General features: G+C 38.8%; 1 protein-coding gene across 1 annotated transcript in view; it reads left to right on the top strand.

Moving 5' to 3' along the window:
* Positions 1-8,013, top strand: part of SMARCAL1 (SNF2 related chromatin remodeling annealing helicase 1) — an 87,975-nt gene extending 79,962 nt beyond the window's left edge. Inside the window, exon 17 of the mRNA XM_074191413.1 lies at positions 7,689-8,013. Coding sequence (XP_074047514.1) covers positions 7,689-7,901 — 213 coding nt within the window. The 3' untranslated portion in view covers positions 7,902-8,013. The remainder of the gene's footprint in view (positions 1-7,688) is intronic.
* Positions 8,014-18,008: the final 9,995 nt, after the last annotated feature.

Here is an 18,008-nt window from a genome sequence, read left to right as displayed (position 1 = left end):
CATTATGTTCTGCTCCTTCCTGTGCCCTGTCTATATATGCTTCTTCCAATAGCTCTTATAAATGAGAAAGTTCATATGAGTTATCAATATCTTCTTCCCATGCAGGAATGCAAACAGTTCAGTATCATTAAGTTCCTCAGAATTAGTCCTTCTCTTCCACTTCCTCTATGGTTCACCTTAGTCCTGTACTAGAAGATCAAACTTTTTGTTCAGCTCTGGTTGTTTCAATAGGAAAGTTTGAAAGTCCCCTGTTTCATTGAAAGTTCATCTTTTCCCCTGAAAGAGGATGTTCAGTTTTGCTGGGTAGTTGATTCTCAGCTGTAAACCAAGATCTTTTGCCTTCCAGAATATCATATTCCAATCCCTAGGAGCCCTTAATGTAGATGCTGCCAGATCCTGTGTAATCCTGACTATGGAGCATCAGTATTTGAATTGTTTGTTTCTGGCAGCTTTTAGAATTTTCTCTTTGATTGGGGAGTTTTGGAATTGGGCTATAACATTCCTGGAAGTTTTTCTTGGGATCTCTTTCAGGAGATGACCAGTGAATTCTCTTGATTTCTATTTTACCCTTTGCTTCTAGGATCTCAGGGCAGCTTTGCTGTATTATTTCTTGAAAAATGAAGTCTAGGCTCTTCTCCTGATTGTGGCTTTCAGATAGCCCAATAATTTTTAAATTATTTCTTCTGGGATCTGTTTTCAAGGTCGGTTGTTTTTCCAATGAGATATTTCACATTTTCTTCTAATGTTTTACTTTTTTGGAAGATTTTTATTTCTTCCTGATTTCTTGCAAAGTTATCAGCTTCCTTTAGTTCCATTCTGCATTTGAAGGAGTTATTTTCTTCAGAGAGCTTTTTTAATCTCCTTTTCCAGCTGGCCAATTCTGCTTTTTAAGGCATTCTTCTCCTTATTTGCCTTTTTTGTTTTGCTTTTTTCCATTAGGTCTAAACTGGTTTTTAACATATTATTTTCTGGGGGCGGCTAGGTGGCATAGTGGATAAAGCACTGGCCTTGGTGTCAGGAGTACCTGGGTTCAAATCACGTCTCAGACACTTAATAATTACCTAGCTGTGTGGCCTTGGGCAAGCCACTTAACCACATTTGCCTTGCAAAAAAAAAAAAGATTTAAAAAAAAACCCATATTAAAGTCTTTCTTGAGCTCATCCATAGTCTGAGCCCATTTTCTATTTCTCTTGGAGGTTTTGGATCTCGAAGCTTTGATTTTGTCATCATCTGAGTATGTGTTTTGATCTTCCATGGGACTAAAGTAATTCTCTATGGTCAGATTTTTCTTTTTCTGTTGTTTACTAATTTCCTCAGCCCAAGACCAATCCACAGCACTTCCAAGACTTTGGGGTTTATTTTTTTTGGGCGGGGAACACCCCACTGGGACCTTTATTCCTCCAAGGTCTTAGGCTCTCTTGCCTGTGCTTTGATATGTAGATGCCCCACATACTTTCCTCTGCCCTGGAACTGTAAGGAAGATCCAGCTATCTTAGTATGGAAGCCCAGACTGCAGCCTGGATCTGAGTGTAGGCAAACAGCAGAGTCCTACCCCAGGGAGAGCAGAGAAATCTCTGCAGACTTCCCTTACTGTCTCTGGAGGTCTAGGCTGCTTTCTCCTGATTCTCGCTGCAGATTCTGTGGCCTGTGCTCCTCACTCCACACTCATTCTGGTGTAGCAGAGTTCTCTTGCCACCCCTTCGAGCTGTTGCCGGTGATCTCTGGGTTAGGCTTCGCTAGGCTGCACTAGGCTACACTGCGGTCATGGCTTTTTTCCAACCCCCAGTCCTGGTGAAACACAGCTTTCCCATGAGACTTCTAAGTTATCTTGGACTGGGAAAATGTATCACTTAGTCTTTCTGTGGGTTCTGCCCCTCTGGTTTTTGGAGTTGGGGGGGGGGGGGTTTCCTGGGAAATGCTGCCTTCACGCCTCTATCTTGGCTCCACTAGGAGGGCAGTATTGAAAAAGTTGAAGAATAAGTTTATTCCCTGAATAGGGTAGCATTCTGCTTTGATGTCTGTCTCAGATTTAGGCACCTACTTGAACAAGTATTTGTTACTTTCTCTATTTTTTAATTGTTAAAAAAAATTTTAATTTAATTTTTTTTCAATTAACTAAATATTGCTTACTCACTTTTATGGAACTAGTGAGTCAAACTCAAGGGCATCATCAGGAATTCTCTTGCCATTAAGTGAATGACTAGAATTAAGAAATGAGAGCCATAATTTTATGATGGATTTCTGTTTCTTCTTTCCTTCGTGCCCATCTTCTGGGAAAGTCTGCTTTGGAAGGTGTATTGGTGGATCAGAGGGTGATCTTTATCATCCTTTCTAGAATGGGTGTTGGGAACTAACCCAGTATAGAAAAACAAGCCATTTGTTCCTCTCAGGGGCTCTTAGTGACAGATTCTTTCATGCTTGGGAAGATGAATTGGACCATCAAAATATTGTATTATATTGCAGGTGGGAAGGGAAGTTTGTGGCTTTCACTTCCTATTATAATTAAAGCCTGTAATTGAGGTTTGGCTAAAGTTTATTACATCTTTTAGAATTGAAAATTAACAATCCAAGAAAAACTAAAGAGTGAACATTGAAAATCCCTTTAGAAGAATCATCCCCAGAAGTAGAAAGACCTGGGTTCAAGTCTCACTTTTGATTAAAAAAAACTGGTTGTATGAACTGGACAAGTCACTTAATTTCAGTGCTCCAGACTCTCTGAGATGGTGAATTATAGACACGGTGCCCATTTGTTTCTGTAAATTGGTTATCTTCCTTATGAAATCACAGTCTAGACACCAATATTAAGTTAATTACCAAATAATTCTTTTTTTTTTTAGTTTTTACAAGGCAGTGGGGTTGAATGACTTACCCAAGGTCATACAGCTAGCAAGGTAATTATGTGTCTAAGATCGGATTTGAACTCAGGTCCTTCTGACTCCAGAGCCGGTGCTTTTATCCACCTAACTGCCCCCCAAATAATCTCATTTTTAAAAAACTTCTCTAAGCACTCTTTGGTCTTGTGAACATATGAACTCAGCCATGTTTAAGTTGCTTTATCTCTAACAGTCAATCAGTAAATATTTATGAAGCACCTACTATGTACTATCAATATGCTGAATATGAACTTACTAAGTGAAACTTTACTTGAAAAATAATGAAATCTCATTTGTCTTTGAAAAGTACTTCATAATTCAGTCATCTTTTGCACTTTGCCCTAGTCTAAATTAAGTTTTACCATGGAAAGAATCAAAGCCTCACCATGAAATCCTTTGGAAAAGGCATCTTATCCACCTGCATTTCAGTAGATAGATTGCTTCATTAATTTTCTTTTTTAATTAAAGTAATTTGGGGCTAGAAGAGCTTTCATTATCAAAAGAAATATATTAATAAGTTAGAACTCAACTTTTTATGTTTAGGGAATGGATTTTTAAAAGGAGGTATTCTCTTTAGATAATAATCCTACTAAATGAGACTGAATTAAAAAACTGATTTGGAAGACTTTTCTATTAACTGATACTCATAAAACTCAGAATCAGCATATCTTATATCTCTTATAAGTGCTAGCAGCAAAATCTGATTTATCCAGGGAGAAAATATAGGGTTTAAATTATGTGAATTATATTCTAGCTAACTCATTACCTTATATGTCATCCACATACTATAGAAAAGAGTTGCTATTTGGGGTGAGGGGTAGGTGTTTGACAAGACAGTTGGGGTTAAGAGACTTGGTCAGAGTCACATAGCTAGGAAGTATCAAGTATCTCCTGATTTCAGGGCTAATGCTCTATCCTAACTGGGCCCCAAAAAGATTTACTACTAACATTGTATATGTATTGCAGAAGAATGTTAATACCACTCAGATATATTAAAAAGTAGGAAGGGCCCTGGAGTCAGGAGTACTTGAGTTCAAATCTGGCCTCAGATACTTAATAGTTACCTAGCCGTGTGGCCTTGGGCAAGCCACTTAACCCCATTTGCTTTGCAAAACCCTAAGGAAAAAAAAAGGAAGGGGAAGGAGCCAATTTGGGAAATAGGGAATGACTTTAGTTTTGAACATCCTTGAATTTGACATAATTCCATGTGGAATTTCAATTCTAAATATGCTGATTAAGTGCCTACTAAATTTAGACCTTTGGGATACAAAGGAAAAAATGAAATAATTCTGCTTTGGGGGAACTTATAGTCTTGGAAAGAGGTGGTGTGGGAAAGTGATTTGAAAAAAAAGACTGCTTATACCTGAGGAATTAGGATAATTTTGAGGGAGCTCCTGGGCTAAACCTTAAAAAGTAAGAATTTGAAAAAGTAAAAATGAAGGAGGACATTCTAGACACACCTGTACAGAGAATGGAATATTGGTTTTGTAAAACATCTTATAGGCCAATTTGGCTGAAATATAAAGCATGCAAAGAGGAATAATATGAAAAATGTCTGAACACTGTAGATTGGAGCCAGATTGTAGAGGACTTCAAATGCCAGGCTGAAGAATCTATATGTTATTTTAAAGGTAATAGGGAGCTACTAAAGAGGTACATGGCAAGACTTTTATGAAAGGTAGACTGAAGTGGGAGAGAAACTCCAGGCAGGAAGCTATTGCAATAGTAAAGACAAGAGATGAGGAAGGTCTGAATGAAGCAGCAGCTGTATGAACAGAAGAAAAGTGGACCAGTATGAAAGATATATTTTGATGAGGGCAGCTAGGTAGCATAATGGATAGAGCACCGGCTCTCGAGTCGGGAGGACCTGAGTTCAGATCTGTCCTCAGATACTAAATAATTGCCTAGCTTTCTGACCTTGAGCAAGTCACTTAACCCCATTGCCCCTTAAATAAATTTTAGAAACAACAACAAAAAGATGTTATGATGGCAGAATGGTGAGTCCCAACAATTGATCAAATGTGGGAGGTGAGGAAGAGGGAAGAGTCAAGGATGTTTCCAACGTTTAAAAGCTAGAGGAAGAGAGTGATTCTGTAACCCTATGGAAAATTAGGAAAGTTTGGAGGAAAATTTGGAAGAATAGTGGGAAAGATAGGAATTCTTTTAAGAAATGTCAAATTTGATGCCTACATCATGCCTCCAGTAGAACCATGTGGAGATACACAACAGGAAATTGATTTTTAAAAAAGCAACAACTAGAGTTTAGGAGAGAAATTAATCCCAGGATTAAGTGTAAAGAATTTGGAGATATCTCCTCAGTGATGATAAGAGCCAATGAGATGATCAGTAAAAATGAGAAAAAAAATAATAGAGCCCAGCACAGAGAGTCAAGTTCCTCTGAATCTTGAGACTGATTAGCAGGTGGATGGATAATATAGCAAGGGACCCTAAAATGGAATTATAAAACAGGCAGGAGAGAGCAGTGTCTTATAAACCAGGAACTCCTGGAATATGGAAAAGAGGGAAGTTGATAGAATCAGAAGTGACAAATGAGAAGCGAGAAAAGATTTAGCAGTTAAGAAATCATTAGTAACCTCCTAGAGTAGTCTCAGTCAAGCAGTAGAATCAGAAGACAGATTGTAAGAATTTGAAAAGTGAGTGGGAGGTGGAGAAGTAGAGACGCCAGTGTTGACAAGCTCTCTAGGATTTTGGCACTGAAAAGCAGAACAGATGTAGGACCATAATTTGACAGCAAGGCTAAGTGAAGGATTATTAAGGATGAGAGAAGCCCAGGCATGTTTGGAGGCAGCATGGAAGGTTCAGGAAAATAAGGAAAGATTGAAGGGGATTAGGAAGAGTGAGACAGGAAAGTTAGGCTAGGCCATGATCAGAAAAAGGAATTTCAGAGTTCCATTATTTAATGATCTGGTTGAATAGATCATAGTAGGGACACTTGGATATGAGTTGGGCTGGTTGGTCTCTGAGGTTCTTTCCAAATCTAGTCTATTATGATATGACCATCCCCTTAGAGAGTTAAGGGAGAAAGAAGTAATGGGTCTTGGGAGTTGAGGAAATTGATGGACTTGGAGACCAGAGTATAGAACGGCACTTCAGCATGTATATCAGACTTCCTAATCAGAAGACTACATTTGAATTGAAGAACACTTTAAGCCAGAATTAGAATATCTTAGGAAGGGTGGCTAGGGGACGCAGTGGATAGAGCATCGGCCCTGGAGTCAGGAGTACCTGAGTTCAAATCCAGCCTCAGATACTTACTAATTACCTAGCTGTGTGGCCTTGGGCAAGTCACTTAACCCCACTGCCTTGCAAAAAAAAGAAAAACCTAAAAAAAAAAAAGAATATCTTAGGAACGTAGAGAGATCCTTAGTGAGGCTGCTGATTTTGTACAGCTTTACCTCATTTAAATTCAGTTCACCCACAAGTCAAGACATCATCCTTGTAATGTTATTGGTCCTCTTCAAGAACAAAGGGCAAACAGCAGAGAAGATAACCTGGATACCAGTGATTGATTGGGATAGGTATGTGACCCAGGTGATAGGGACTCATGGGGTGAACAGTAAAGATGATGAATTTTCATTTTGCATTTGTCCATAATAGACCTTCACAATACTTGTTGATGAGTTGATTGATCACCAAGTGATTTTAGCAAAGAGATGGTCTAGCAATGACACTTAGCATCAAGTATATTTCTATTCCTCTTCCTGTCCCAGTGTGTGAGGGAGCTTGAGAGAAAGAGGACCTAACACTGCAGTGGGTCTCCTTCGGGGAGATGGTCTTCAGGAAGATGGAAATACAAAACTGGAGGTGACCATGTAGGAACTGAGGGGCAGCTGAAACCTGGGCGAGGATAGGCTCACTCCAGTAAGTGAGCATATAGAAAGAAGAGTAGAGGGCTAACATTGATCCTCAAGGAATTCCTAAAGTTAGGATATCGCAGGAAAAGAAACTACTGAAGAGGGATCAGAAAAAATAAGAAGAAACCAGGGAAGTGGACCAAGTCAGAATCTATAAATGGCTGTTTTGTATGGCCAGGATGCACAGAAGACATTAACAGATAGGGTATGCAATAGGTATCAAGGCCCTGGATAGTTGCATAGGAATCTCACATCTTAACCATTGTTGGGGAAGACTTTGTGAAATTTTAACCCTTTGAATGTTGACTGAGACCTAGTGAGCTGGGAGTGGGAAAGTCCAAAATGACTGGGGAGAAGGCTCTTCACTATCCCTATCTCATTCCTTGTTTCTTTTTATTTTTCCTAAGCCTATCAGCAGTTTTTTTTTAATTGGTGGAGGGATGAGAAAGAGAAAAAAACAGACTGATACTCAGCAAATAAGTGCTTTGGTGAATTCTCAGCACAAAGACTGAATTCAGATAGTTTAGTAGACTGAAGGACCTCTTAAGGTATAGCCTGTGTGTGATGAGTGTACTGGTTTGGGGGTCAGAACGCCACGGTTCAAAGCACAGGCTTCCAGTTGCCACTTGTGTGACCTTGGGCAAACCCCTCAACCTTCTGGCCCTATTCCCTCATCTGTAAAATGAAAAGTCCTTAAGGTCTCTTTTGGTTCTAAGTCTATGATCCTGTGGATTCCAGGCCACTGTGCCCTTTATTATATATTTATGGCAAGGGGCAAGTCTGTATGGGTTTGTAAAACTAGGAGCAGGAATGATAATGCTGGTGTTGGGAATGATCTTAGCCCTGAGTTTGGGGGTTGCCTACTTTTTCCAGATTGGGAGAGAGTGAGGGTGTGGTTCCCCAGGTGGCTGAATTTTCTTGTTTTCCTTTCCTGCCAAAGGACCCAAAACAGAGGAAGCTGTATGACCTCTTCCGGACATCCTTTGCTGAAGATGAGGATGGAGATGATATAGATGAGGCTCTGCTCCTGGAGGCAGCAGAAATCTGTGAGAAAAAAAGCTCCTCAGAGATCTCAGAGACTGTTTTCCAGGATGAAGTCAACCCCTGTGAAGTGAGCTCACCTAAGAAGAGGCGGATAACTGACTTTTTTTGATCAAAAATGACAGGAAAGACTTGTCATTTGGGTCTCAGGAGGAAACAGACCTTAAAAGAAAATCACCGATTTTTAAAAATGCACGCATTAAAATAAAGCAAGTTGTCATCTATTTCTTCCGTTTTCACGTCTTTATTTCATGACAGTTTCTGGATTTTATTGCTGCTGTTCTGAGTAGACACCATCAAATAGTAGATACAATGTTGGGCTGGGCTGAACCTGCGTTCAGATTCTGTCTTTCACTCCTTTTGTGAGACCCTAGACAAGTCACTTGATGATGTTTGTACTTGGTTTTCAAAGAAGACCATGACATCAGGGGAGGTGATGCCATGACAAGCACAAAGTCACCAGTCTCACTTTCTCCTCCAGAACCATTTAGGTCCAGTGGCCAGATAGGAGTCAGGACAACTGGATATATAGCCTGAGGCAATCAGAATAAAGTGACTTGTCACACTACTAGTAAGTGTCTGAAGCCAGATTTGATCTCAGATTCTCCTGACTTTAGGACCAACGCTCTACCTACTGTGCCAACAGACAAGTCATTCATCCTCTTTGTGACACAAGCAACTTCTCTAATCTATGGCATCTTTGTAGAACACTTACTTTAATCAATCTTCTTTGCAAGTCACAACCTCACCCTCTGATGTCATGGTCTTCAAGATGGAAGGATAACAGCAACTACTACTACTACTAAGTCATGGATGGGTTTTGATTTCTGTTTACTCAGTTTACCCAGAACTGAGGAAATTCCCTATCATTATATTCAGATATGTGATCACCATCAAGGTCCTCACCTAGACTTTCAAATCAACAAATGCATATTAAGCATTTGCTGTATTCAGAGTTCCATCAGAAGCAGATCCAGAGTTGGGATGAGTCAAAGTCCCCACATGGAGTTTTACAATCTAGGGTGAGGATGTAACAGGTACAAAATTCCTTATATGTGTATTTTTAAATTGTGTTTGTAAATTTAATATTTGTTTTTATAATATTTTTAAAATTAAAGCTACAACCAAGTCAACAAACATCTATTAAGCACTTGGTATATGCCAGATACTATGCTAAGCCCTGGGAATATAAATACTATAAGCCAAAAGATTATACCTGCCTCTAGAAGTTAATATTCCAAAAAGGGAAAGACCACACCTAAAAGGGAACTGGATGAGGAATTTAGACTGTAGGTAGGGTTGGGGTTGTCCACATCTCCTTAAAAAACATACTATGGAAGGAATCAGTCCATGAGATGGATCTTCCAGATGGAAGTCCAGAGTGAGTTTCCAGGGTAAAGTGGTTTCTAAGTCATGGAAGAGAAAGACCAGGAGGATCAGGATTGTATCATTAAGTGCCTATTTGTGGCAAAGTGCTGAGTTCTGGGCCTGGCAAGGGCTGGGTTAGTTGTTACTGATTTACCACTTCCCCTACTGAAGACCTCAGGATAGTAGGTTTAAAAATAAAATATTTATATAGTATATTAAGGTTTGTAAAGCCTTATCTATATCATCTCATTTTTAGCTATGGTTAACAAACCTGGGAGATAGATGTTAGTATTAGCTCCTTTTTGACCCATCAGGGAAACTGAGGCAAACAGATTGACCAGTGACTTTTCCAGGATCTCAAGTCAAGTAGGCATCTTAAGGCTGTATTTGAACTTAGGTCTGATTTCCCAGTGCTCTACCCAATATCCTAGAAAGCAAATTGAATGTCTTCTATCACATACCATTCCATTTTTTTCCCAAAGCCCTGAGTGCTTCGATATTAACTGAGTGTATGAAAACATTGATTTATGAAAACATTAATATTATTATTTATTATATAAGAAAGCAAGATAGCTTGAGTAGCTTACATTTTAACATTTTAATGAGAGAAAGCAGCACATAAAAGAAATGAGGGTGGAGTGTTGTTTGCGGCAGGGATGTGCTGGTAAATGTTTAACAACCAGCAATCTCCCATAACACACTTTTTTTTTTTTTTTTTTTTTTTAGATTTTGCAAGGCAATGGGGTTAAGTGGCTTGCCCAAGGCCACACGGCTAGGTAATTATTAAATGTCTGAGGCTGGATTTGAACTCAGGTACTCCTGACTCCAAGGCCAGTGCTCTGTCCACTGTGCAACCTAGCCACCCCCCATAACACACTTTTAAGTTAAATCAATATTACTAACGTGTTCTCCAACACTTTCTAGTTAAGACGATCAATAAAATAATCAATATAATAATTCAAGCTCTGAAGCCCAGGTGCTTATACTGAAATTTTAAAAACTGCCTCTTGAAAGATGGTTTGATCTTGTTTAGCAAACCCGGGGTATGTATTGGAGAAGGGGGAAATGGTTTGCAACTGGTGTCCAGGTTGTCACATAATAGTCTGGTTTGGGAAAAGCAATGGAGCTCATCTATTAGAGCCCAGATAGAGCGTGCAGTGGATAGAACACTGGGCTTATTTTCTTGAGTTCAAAACTGGCCTCAGATACTTACTAGCAGTGACCTTCGGCAAGTCATCCTCTTGGCCTCAGTTTCCTCTTCTGTAAAATGAGAAGAAAATGGCAAAGAGCTCCACTATTTCTGCCAAGAAAAGCCCAAATGGGGGTCATGAAGAGTCTGACACAACTGAACAATAACAACGTTGGAGCCCATAATTAACTCAACTGCCTCTCCCTTCTCTAGAGCTGAGTACTTTGTGGCCAACAGATCATTTCTACTCTCTTCTTCTCCCCCCCCCCCCCAAATTCCTATGAATTCACATTCAAAGTGTGGCTTCCACATTCTAGCTCTTGTGGAGTTGTTTAGTTAAAGACCCACAGCAAAGCTGGATTTTTTTTTTTTTTTGGTGAAAACTTGAACTATGTTTTGTTTTTAAACCACTTTTGTTTTTTTAGGAGTCCTTAAATGAACCTTCTGAAGGTTCTGCAGGAACTGGCCTGTTACCTGCCCTGTCCAGAGCCTCTAGAGCCAAGTGCCTTCTTGTTCCCAGTGTGACCTTGTCTGGCTCGTGCCTCTGGAGCTGGGTTCCGGAAGCCTCCTTCAGGTGGCTGCAGGTGATCCAATTAGGATTGATGGCATGGTGTTCGAAGTAGCTGTTTACATTTCCTTCTTGGCTCCAGAGGAGCCTTTTTCTAGGTCACTGTCGAACATTAAGCATCAGGAGCCATTTCCAAACCCCTGACTCCCCCTGTGAATCTAGCACCAGGGACTCAATATCCTTTTAAAATCTTTGCACCTTGGCTCTGTGAGAATTTTTATTCCCTCAAGAGCAAAGCAGAAAGTTGCAAAATGGTGGAATAAACAATAAAAATAAATCCTACCCTATTTCTTACCAATCAGACCTGGGTTCAAGATTTGCCTCTAACACATATGTCTTTGTAACCCTGAGTCAATCATTTAACTTTTCAATGCCTCTGGCCCCTCTTTAAGACTATTATTGGGGTGGCTAGGTGGTGCAGTGAATAGAGCACTGGTTTTGGAGTCAGGAGTACCTGGGTTCAAATCCGACCTCAGACACTTAATTACCTAGCTGTGTGGCCTTGGGCAAGCTACTTAACCCCATTGCCTTGAAAGATCTAAAACAAACAAAAAAAGACTATTATTGTAAGAAGACTGCATTGATAAGAAGGGAACAGGTTGTGAAGGCTTAAAAATGAAAAAGGATTTCATACATGAGTTTAGAGACAATACATGTGTCTTTGGGGGGGGGGGTAACCAGGCCTGTGATTTCATTGGTTTAGAAAATGCAAAGTGAGGAAAAACTATCAATGTAGGTCTGCACTTGTTCTTCAATATTATAGTCTTGAATTCAGATCTTACCATCTTTAAATCAGCTCCACATCTAGCTACTTCTTCACTATTTAGACAAAACATACCCAATACTATAACTTGATGAGGAAGGAAGCAACACTCACCACTAAATAGAAAAGTTACCTTTAGAAGATGACCCATGATGGGAGTCTTTAAGGAAACTAGAGATGAGGAAGCAATGTGTTCCAGAAATGGACCAGGAGTGTCGCATGCAGGCGATGGGAAGTAGGCAACAAAGAGAACAGTGCAACAGAAAGAACAAGAAGGGAAAAGAGGTACAATAAACCCTGGAATTTCTCCCAGACTTTCAATGGCAAGTTTAAGTTTGTTGTTTACCTTTGAATCTTCTGCACCCTCAGATCCAGTCACTGGAGCTTGGGGAAAACAAGAAAGGATGGCTCTTGATAGATATTGACTTTTCTTCTTGCTGTTGAGTTTTTTTTTTTTTTTTTATTGAGTTTTATAGCTTCAAATCTCTGGTTTCTTTTCTTCTGCCAGTCTCCTGCATGCATGGGGTTGCTTAGAGTTTTAATGGAGCTTGAGAGCTCTTCAAACCAGAAGTGAAGGGGACACAGTGGAGGGAGCCTGATTATTGAGACTGAGACTGTCTGAGATCAACTACTTCCCATCTTCACGTAGGATGGGCTTTGGGGAGGATGGTGGCAGCTGTGAAGACTTACAAGGGGAAAATGTTCTGTCTGCAGCTGGAGAAATCCTTTGACTCTATGGCTAAAAGAACTTCTCTCTGGGGGCTGTTTTTTAATTAATTAATTTATTTATATAAAGGCAAAGTGAATTTTGAGTGTTCTGGAAGACTGGAGGTGACTCAGCAGAGATTATGCCCAGGTTTTTATAGGGAAGCATTATAGATAAAGTGTATACCTGACAGCTCTTTAATGGGATTCAAGATTTATCTGTGTGTAGAGAAGATAAATTGAGATTTTATGAGAGGTGGAATTCTCTGAAGACCCTTAGAGCTGATTTCATCAAAGTGCCATTCCCACTTCCTCCAGTCTACTGTTAAAAGGGAATTGTTCAACTTTGACAAAATTACTCAGTAGAGGAAAAAATATTGAATACAGTCTCATTTTCTGCCATTGTAATGCTAAAATTCAAGAGCTCTCTCAGTTGTGCTCTCTCTCTCTCCCTCTCCCTCTCTCACATACACACATTCTCTGTCTCTGTCTCTCTGTCTCATTCTCTCTCTCTCTCACTCATACACACATACTCTCTCTCACTTGCTCCCCCCTACATACAGTCTCTGTCTCTCCTCTCTCTCTTTCTTTCTATGTGTCTGTCTGTCTCTGTCTCTCACACACATAATTTGTCTCTGTGTCTCTCTCTCACACACACAGTCCGTCTGTCTCTCTCCCTCCTCTCTCTCTCTCTCTCTCTCTCTCTCTCTCTCTCTCTGTCTCTGTCTCTCTTCCCACACACACACACTCCCTCTCTTTCCCCCTCTCTGTCTCTCTCAGTATCTCTGCCTCTTGTTCTATTCCTCTCTTCTCCCTCTGTCTCTCTCTTTTGCTTTCTCCCTCTCCTCTAATAATCTCTCCCTTCTCTCTCTCTCTTCTCTCTCTGTAGCTGTCTCTATGTTTGCCTCTCCCTTTCTCTCTGAATCTCTTTCCTTCTTTTTTTTCTTTCTTTGTATCTGTCTCTCGATTTCTCTTACCCCTCCCATTCTCATTTATTCTACCTTTCTCCATCAGTCACTAGAGAGAGAACTGATGAATTCTGAGTGCAAATTGAAGTATAATTTTCTTTATTTTTTCTCTTTTTAAAAAGATGACTAATATGGAAATTTGTTTGGCATGATTTCACATGTATATATTTTTTTGTTTTGCAAGGCAATGGGGTTAAGTGACTTACCCAAGGTCACACAGCTAGGTAAGTATTAAATGTCTGAGAACGGATTTGAACTCAGGTCCTCCTGACTCCAAGGTCAGTACTCTATTCACTTTGCTACCTAGCCACTCCTCACATATATAATTGTTATCTTATTGCTTGTCTTCTCAATGAGCAGAGGAGATAATAGGAAAGAATTTTAATCTCAAAATTTCAAAAGAAAAGAATATTTAAAATAAATAATAAATTAAAATGTTAAAAAAAATGACCAAATATAAACAGTCTTCTCTCTAGGCTCTTTCTTTTGCTTTCAACTGCTTGCCTATTCTCAAAGGCTACCTTCCATCTCTTCAAGTTATTTTGTATGAATCAAGTTATGGATATGTTCTCTCCCCATTAGGAACAAAGGTTCCTTGAAGGCAAAGGTTGTTCTTGCTTCTTTTTGTATCCTTGGTATTTAGCACAGCATTGTAAGCACTCAACAAAATGTTTGTGAACTGATCGATTGATTCTCCAATCTGAAGGAACTGAAATAATTCTATCCAAAGACAAGAAGAATAAAGAAAGGCCTTACTATGTGTAGAACACATACAAAGCAATGCAAAGCATCGTACTAGTTGCTAGGTATACAACATTTAAAAAACCCCAGCTTCTGTAGGGGCTTACATCCAACTAGTTAGAATATGACATATATATATATATATATATATATATATATATATATATATATATATATATATACATATATATACATATACATATAAGCATAATACAAGGTCAAGTATAATGAGAAAAGCAGAAATACTGACAAAGTTATTTAGGAAAAGTTGAGAAGGCTTTAGAGATAAGGTGTTAACCTGATCTGAGTGAGCTTGAAGGAACACTAAGATGTAAATAGGTTGAGGTCAGAAGGGAATTCATTAGCAAAGAAACTAAAGAGATGACCATCAATTGGATGATGACTTAAGGAACTGTAGTCTTCAAATGTGATTAAATGTTATTGTACCATAAGAAATAATGAATATGACAGACTCAAAGAAACTTGGGGAGGCTTGTACTGATGAACTGAGATGGAGTGAAGTTTGCAGAACTGGAAAAATGGACTGTATCAGGGGTTCTTAACCTTTTTTGTGTCACTGGATCCCTTTGCTTATCTGAGGAAGCCTATGCACTTCTCAGAGTTGTTTTTAAATGCATAGACTAAAATAGATTATTTCCCTGTGTTCTCAAAGAGTTAATAAAATGACATCTCTAAGTTAGAGTCAAGTTACCATTTGTCCAACTGTGACTAATCAGAGCAATAGGACCTCAGAATGTTCTACTACAGGTAGGGCCCAAATAGTCCATGTGATCATTTGGGGTGGATTCTCTGAATTTGCTACAACACTTGTTTCTTTTGAGCTCCTACAATTCGGCTTCACTCATAGAGCACGGCTCCTTTTCTGATGAGGGCATGCTGATGCTGATTCTTTTCCAGCTGAGACTTACAAGGTAGGGGGTCCATTGCTCTTATGAAAAGAATAAAACAGGATTAGAATAGAATAGAATATATAGGATAGGAATCAATTATACTGAAATAGCTATCAAAATATGTTTTTTAAAATTACTTCATAGACCCCAGGTTAAGAATCCCTGAATTATATGATATCAAAAGACATCAGAATTCTTATAAATATGGTGTTCACTCATAATTTCTAAAGACTTGTTTTTGGCAGAGCTGTGATAGATCAGAGGTGCAGAATGAGGCATACATTTTCAGATGTAACCAATATATGGATTTGTTTGGTCTGATTGTACTTATTTGTTACAAGGGAGGATTCCATTGGGGTGAAGCATAATATAACATTAAAAAAATAAAACTTAAAAAAAGTATATTTCATGCATGGGAAGAGCCTTCGTGAACGTGTAAAAGTAATCAATAATGAGTTGAGATTGATGAAAATACTAATTGTCTATTAGACTGAAAAGTAGGATCCATGAAGAGGAATACTATGAAATAAAACTGTCAAGGAAGACTGGAACCAGGTCAAAAGGGGCTTTAAATGTCATCTAAAAGTATATTTTATCCTAGAGAAAAAAGGTTTTTGAGAATGAGCATGAAATGAATTTAAAAAGCACTCATTAAGCCCTTGCTATGTACTAAGTCAGAATGACTTGGGTTCAAATCCAGCCTCAGATCCTTACTAGCTATGTGACCCTGGGCAAGTCACTTAACCTCTGCTTCATTTTTGTCATCTGTAAAATACAGTTAACAATAACCCCCACTTCCCAGAATTATTTTTGTAAGGACCAAATGAGATAATAATTGTATATCACTTAGCACGGTCCTATTAATTATTGCTAAGTTCTGAGTATACAAGATAGTCACGGCTCTCCAGGAGCTCACATTCTCAGAGGGATTGACAATGCCTATAGGGAGAGGTTTCAGCTGCAAGTTAAATGGAAAGCCACAGTGATCCATAAAGGGCAGTAACACAGCAGATGGTAATGCATCTTCTTTAGAGGTATTTCCATGGTTAAAACCATATCTTTTCCTGATATTGAACCATGTACAATACCAAAGACTCTGGAGTAAGATCTTTTTTTTCCTGCATTTTCCTTAGCTATGGCTGCTAAAGAGGTAGCGTCCACAAAGATAACTCTCCATGATGGTAGTAGGGGCTAAGCTGGTGGTCTAAGTCAGAGAGCTCTCACAACACCTCTGGGACCAAACTAGATTAAAATGTATTTGAGAAATATTTAACAAAATAAATAAAAATACAATAAAACAAAAAAAAGCATATTTAATTTACATCAATAGGCAGCCCACAGGGATCCTCATATATAAATTAGGGTAGCTAGGTGGTACAGTGGATACAGCACTGGCCTTGGATTCAAGAAGATGGGAATTTAAATCTGGCTTCAGACTTTTGATTCTTAGTAGTTATGTGACCTTGGGGCAAGTCATTTAACCCTGATTGCTTCACATACAGGGCCATCTCCAGTCATCCTGATCCATATCTGACCACTGGACCCAGATGTCTCTGGAGGAGAAAGTGAGGTTGGTGAGTTAGCACAGCTCCCCCTCCACTCAAATCCAATTCATGCTTGTCATGGTATCACCTCCCTGATGTCAAGATCTTCTTTGAAAATGAAGGACAAACATTATTATCATATATGAGTTGGTGGCCTGTTTCTATTTGAATTGGGTCTCAAGGACACTATAAATTGGTTCTTGGGCTCATCTGGCCAAAGGTTGCAGTTGGTCAGTATTTGCTATTTGTGGAGACAGGAAAGGTACCTTAATTTATATGGCACAGTGGTTAGAACACCAGGCCTGGAGACAGGAAGAGTCATCTTCATTCATCCAAATCTGTTCTCAGATACTAACTTTGTGTCTCTGGGTAAGTCACTCGACCCCGTTTGCCTCAGCTTTCTCATCTGTAAAGTGAAGTAGAAAAGGAAATGGCAAACTAGTCCCAGAAAAGGAAAACAGCAACCACTCCAAGAAAGCGCCAAATGGAATCATGAAGAGTTCGATAGGACTGAACAACATCAAATGCTGGAAATTATTTGGAAAGTTATTTTGATAGTTGTGTGAAGGATGGATGATTAGAGAGGAAAAATATTAGAGTTAGAAATACTAGTTAGAAGCTATTTTTCAACAGTCCAACTGAGAGATTAGATTGTCAGTGATGAGTAGAGGAGAATAAATGAATAAATAAGCTTCTTAAAGAGCTAGAATCCAAAAGACTTGGACATAATGATTTTTTCATTGCTTCATTTAATATAAATATGAACTTTAAGCTAGGCTGTTTTCCATTTTTTTTCTTCTGGTGGATAGAAGGGACACAGGAGGGGGAAGAGAATTCAAGATTATTTTGATGTTTCAATCCTGACTGAAAAGATAAACGTGAAGGAGGGACAAGTTTAGAGAGAAAGTTGATCACTTTCAATTTAGACATTTTAAGTTTAAATGCCAGAAATCCAAGTGAAAATAGTTGAGTGGGCTGTTGGTGATGTGGGACTAGAATTCTGAAGTCAAGTCTGATTTAAGTCTGGATTTGGGAACTATATATAAAAAGAAATATATACTACATATAAAGGTATATATACATGTATGTATGTATATATATAAACTTTGTAAAGGTAGTAAATTGAACATATGAGAATCAATGAAAACAACATAAAGGATAGAATTTTCTGTGAGCAGAATCAAAGAATCACAGGAGTTGAGTTGAAAAGGACCTCACAGTTTATACATGAAAAAGAATAACAATAACCTCTGCAACCTTCCTGAAAAATGTCATCCATCCGGCATTTTCTTGAGGACCTCCAAAGAGATGGAATTCATTTACTTCAAAGGGCAGAACTAAAATGAATGGTAAAAGTTTCGAGGTGGTAAATTTAAGCTTGATGAAGGCTAAAAACTTCCTAACAGCAAAATGGAAAAGTGAATACAGCATTGGGCCTGCATTTAAGCTGTATAAATGTTGG

Source organism: Macrotis lagotis, chromosome 6 (assembly GCF_037893015.1).
Source record: "Macrotis lagotis isolate mMagLag1 chromosome 6, bilby.v1.9.chrom.fasta, whole genome shotgun sequence".
NCBI classification, from domain to species: Eukaryota; Metazoa; Chordata; class Mammalia; order Peramelemorphia; family Peramelidae; genus Macrotis; species Macrotis lagotis.
This window is presented reverse-complemented; position numbering and strand designations above follow the sequence as displayed.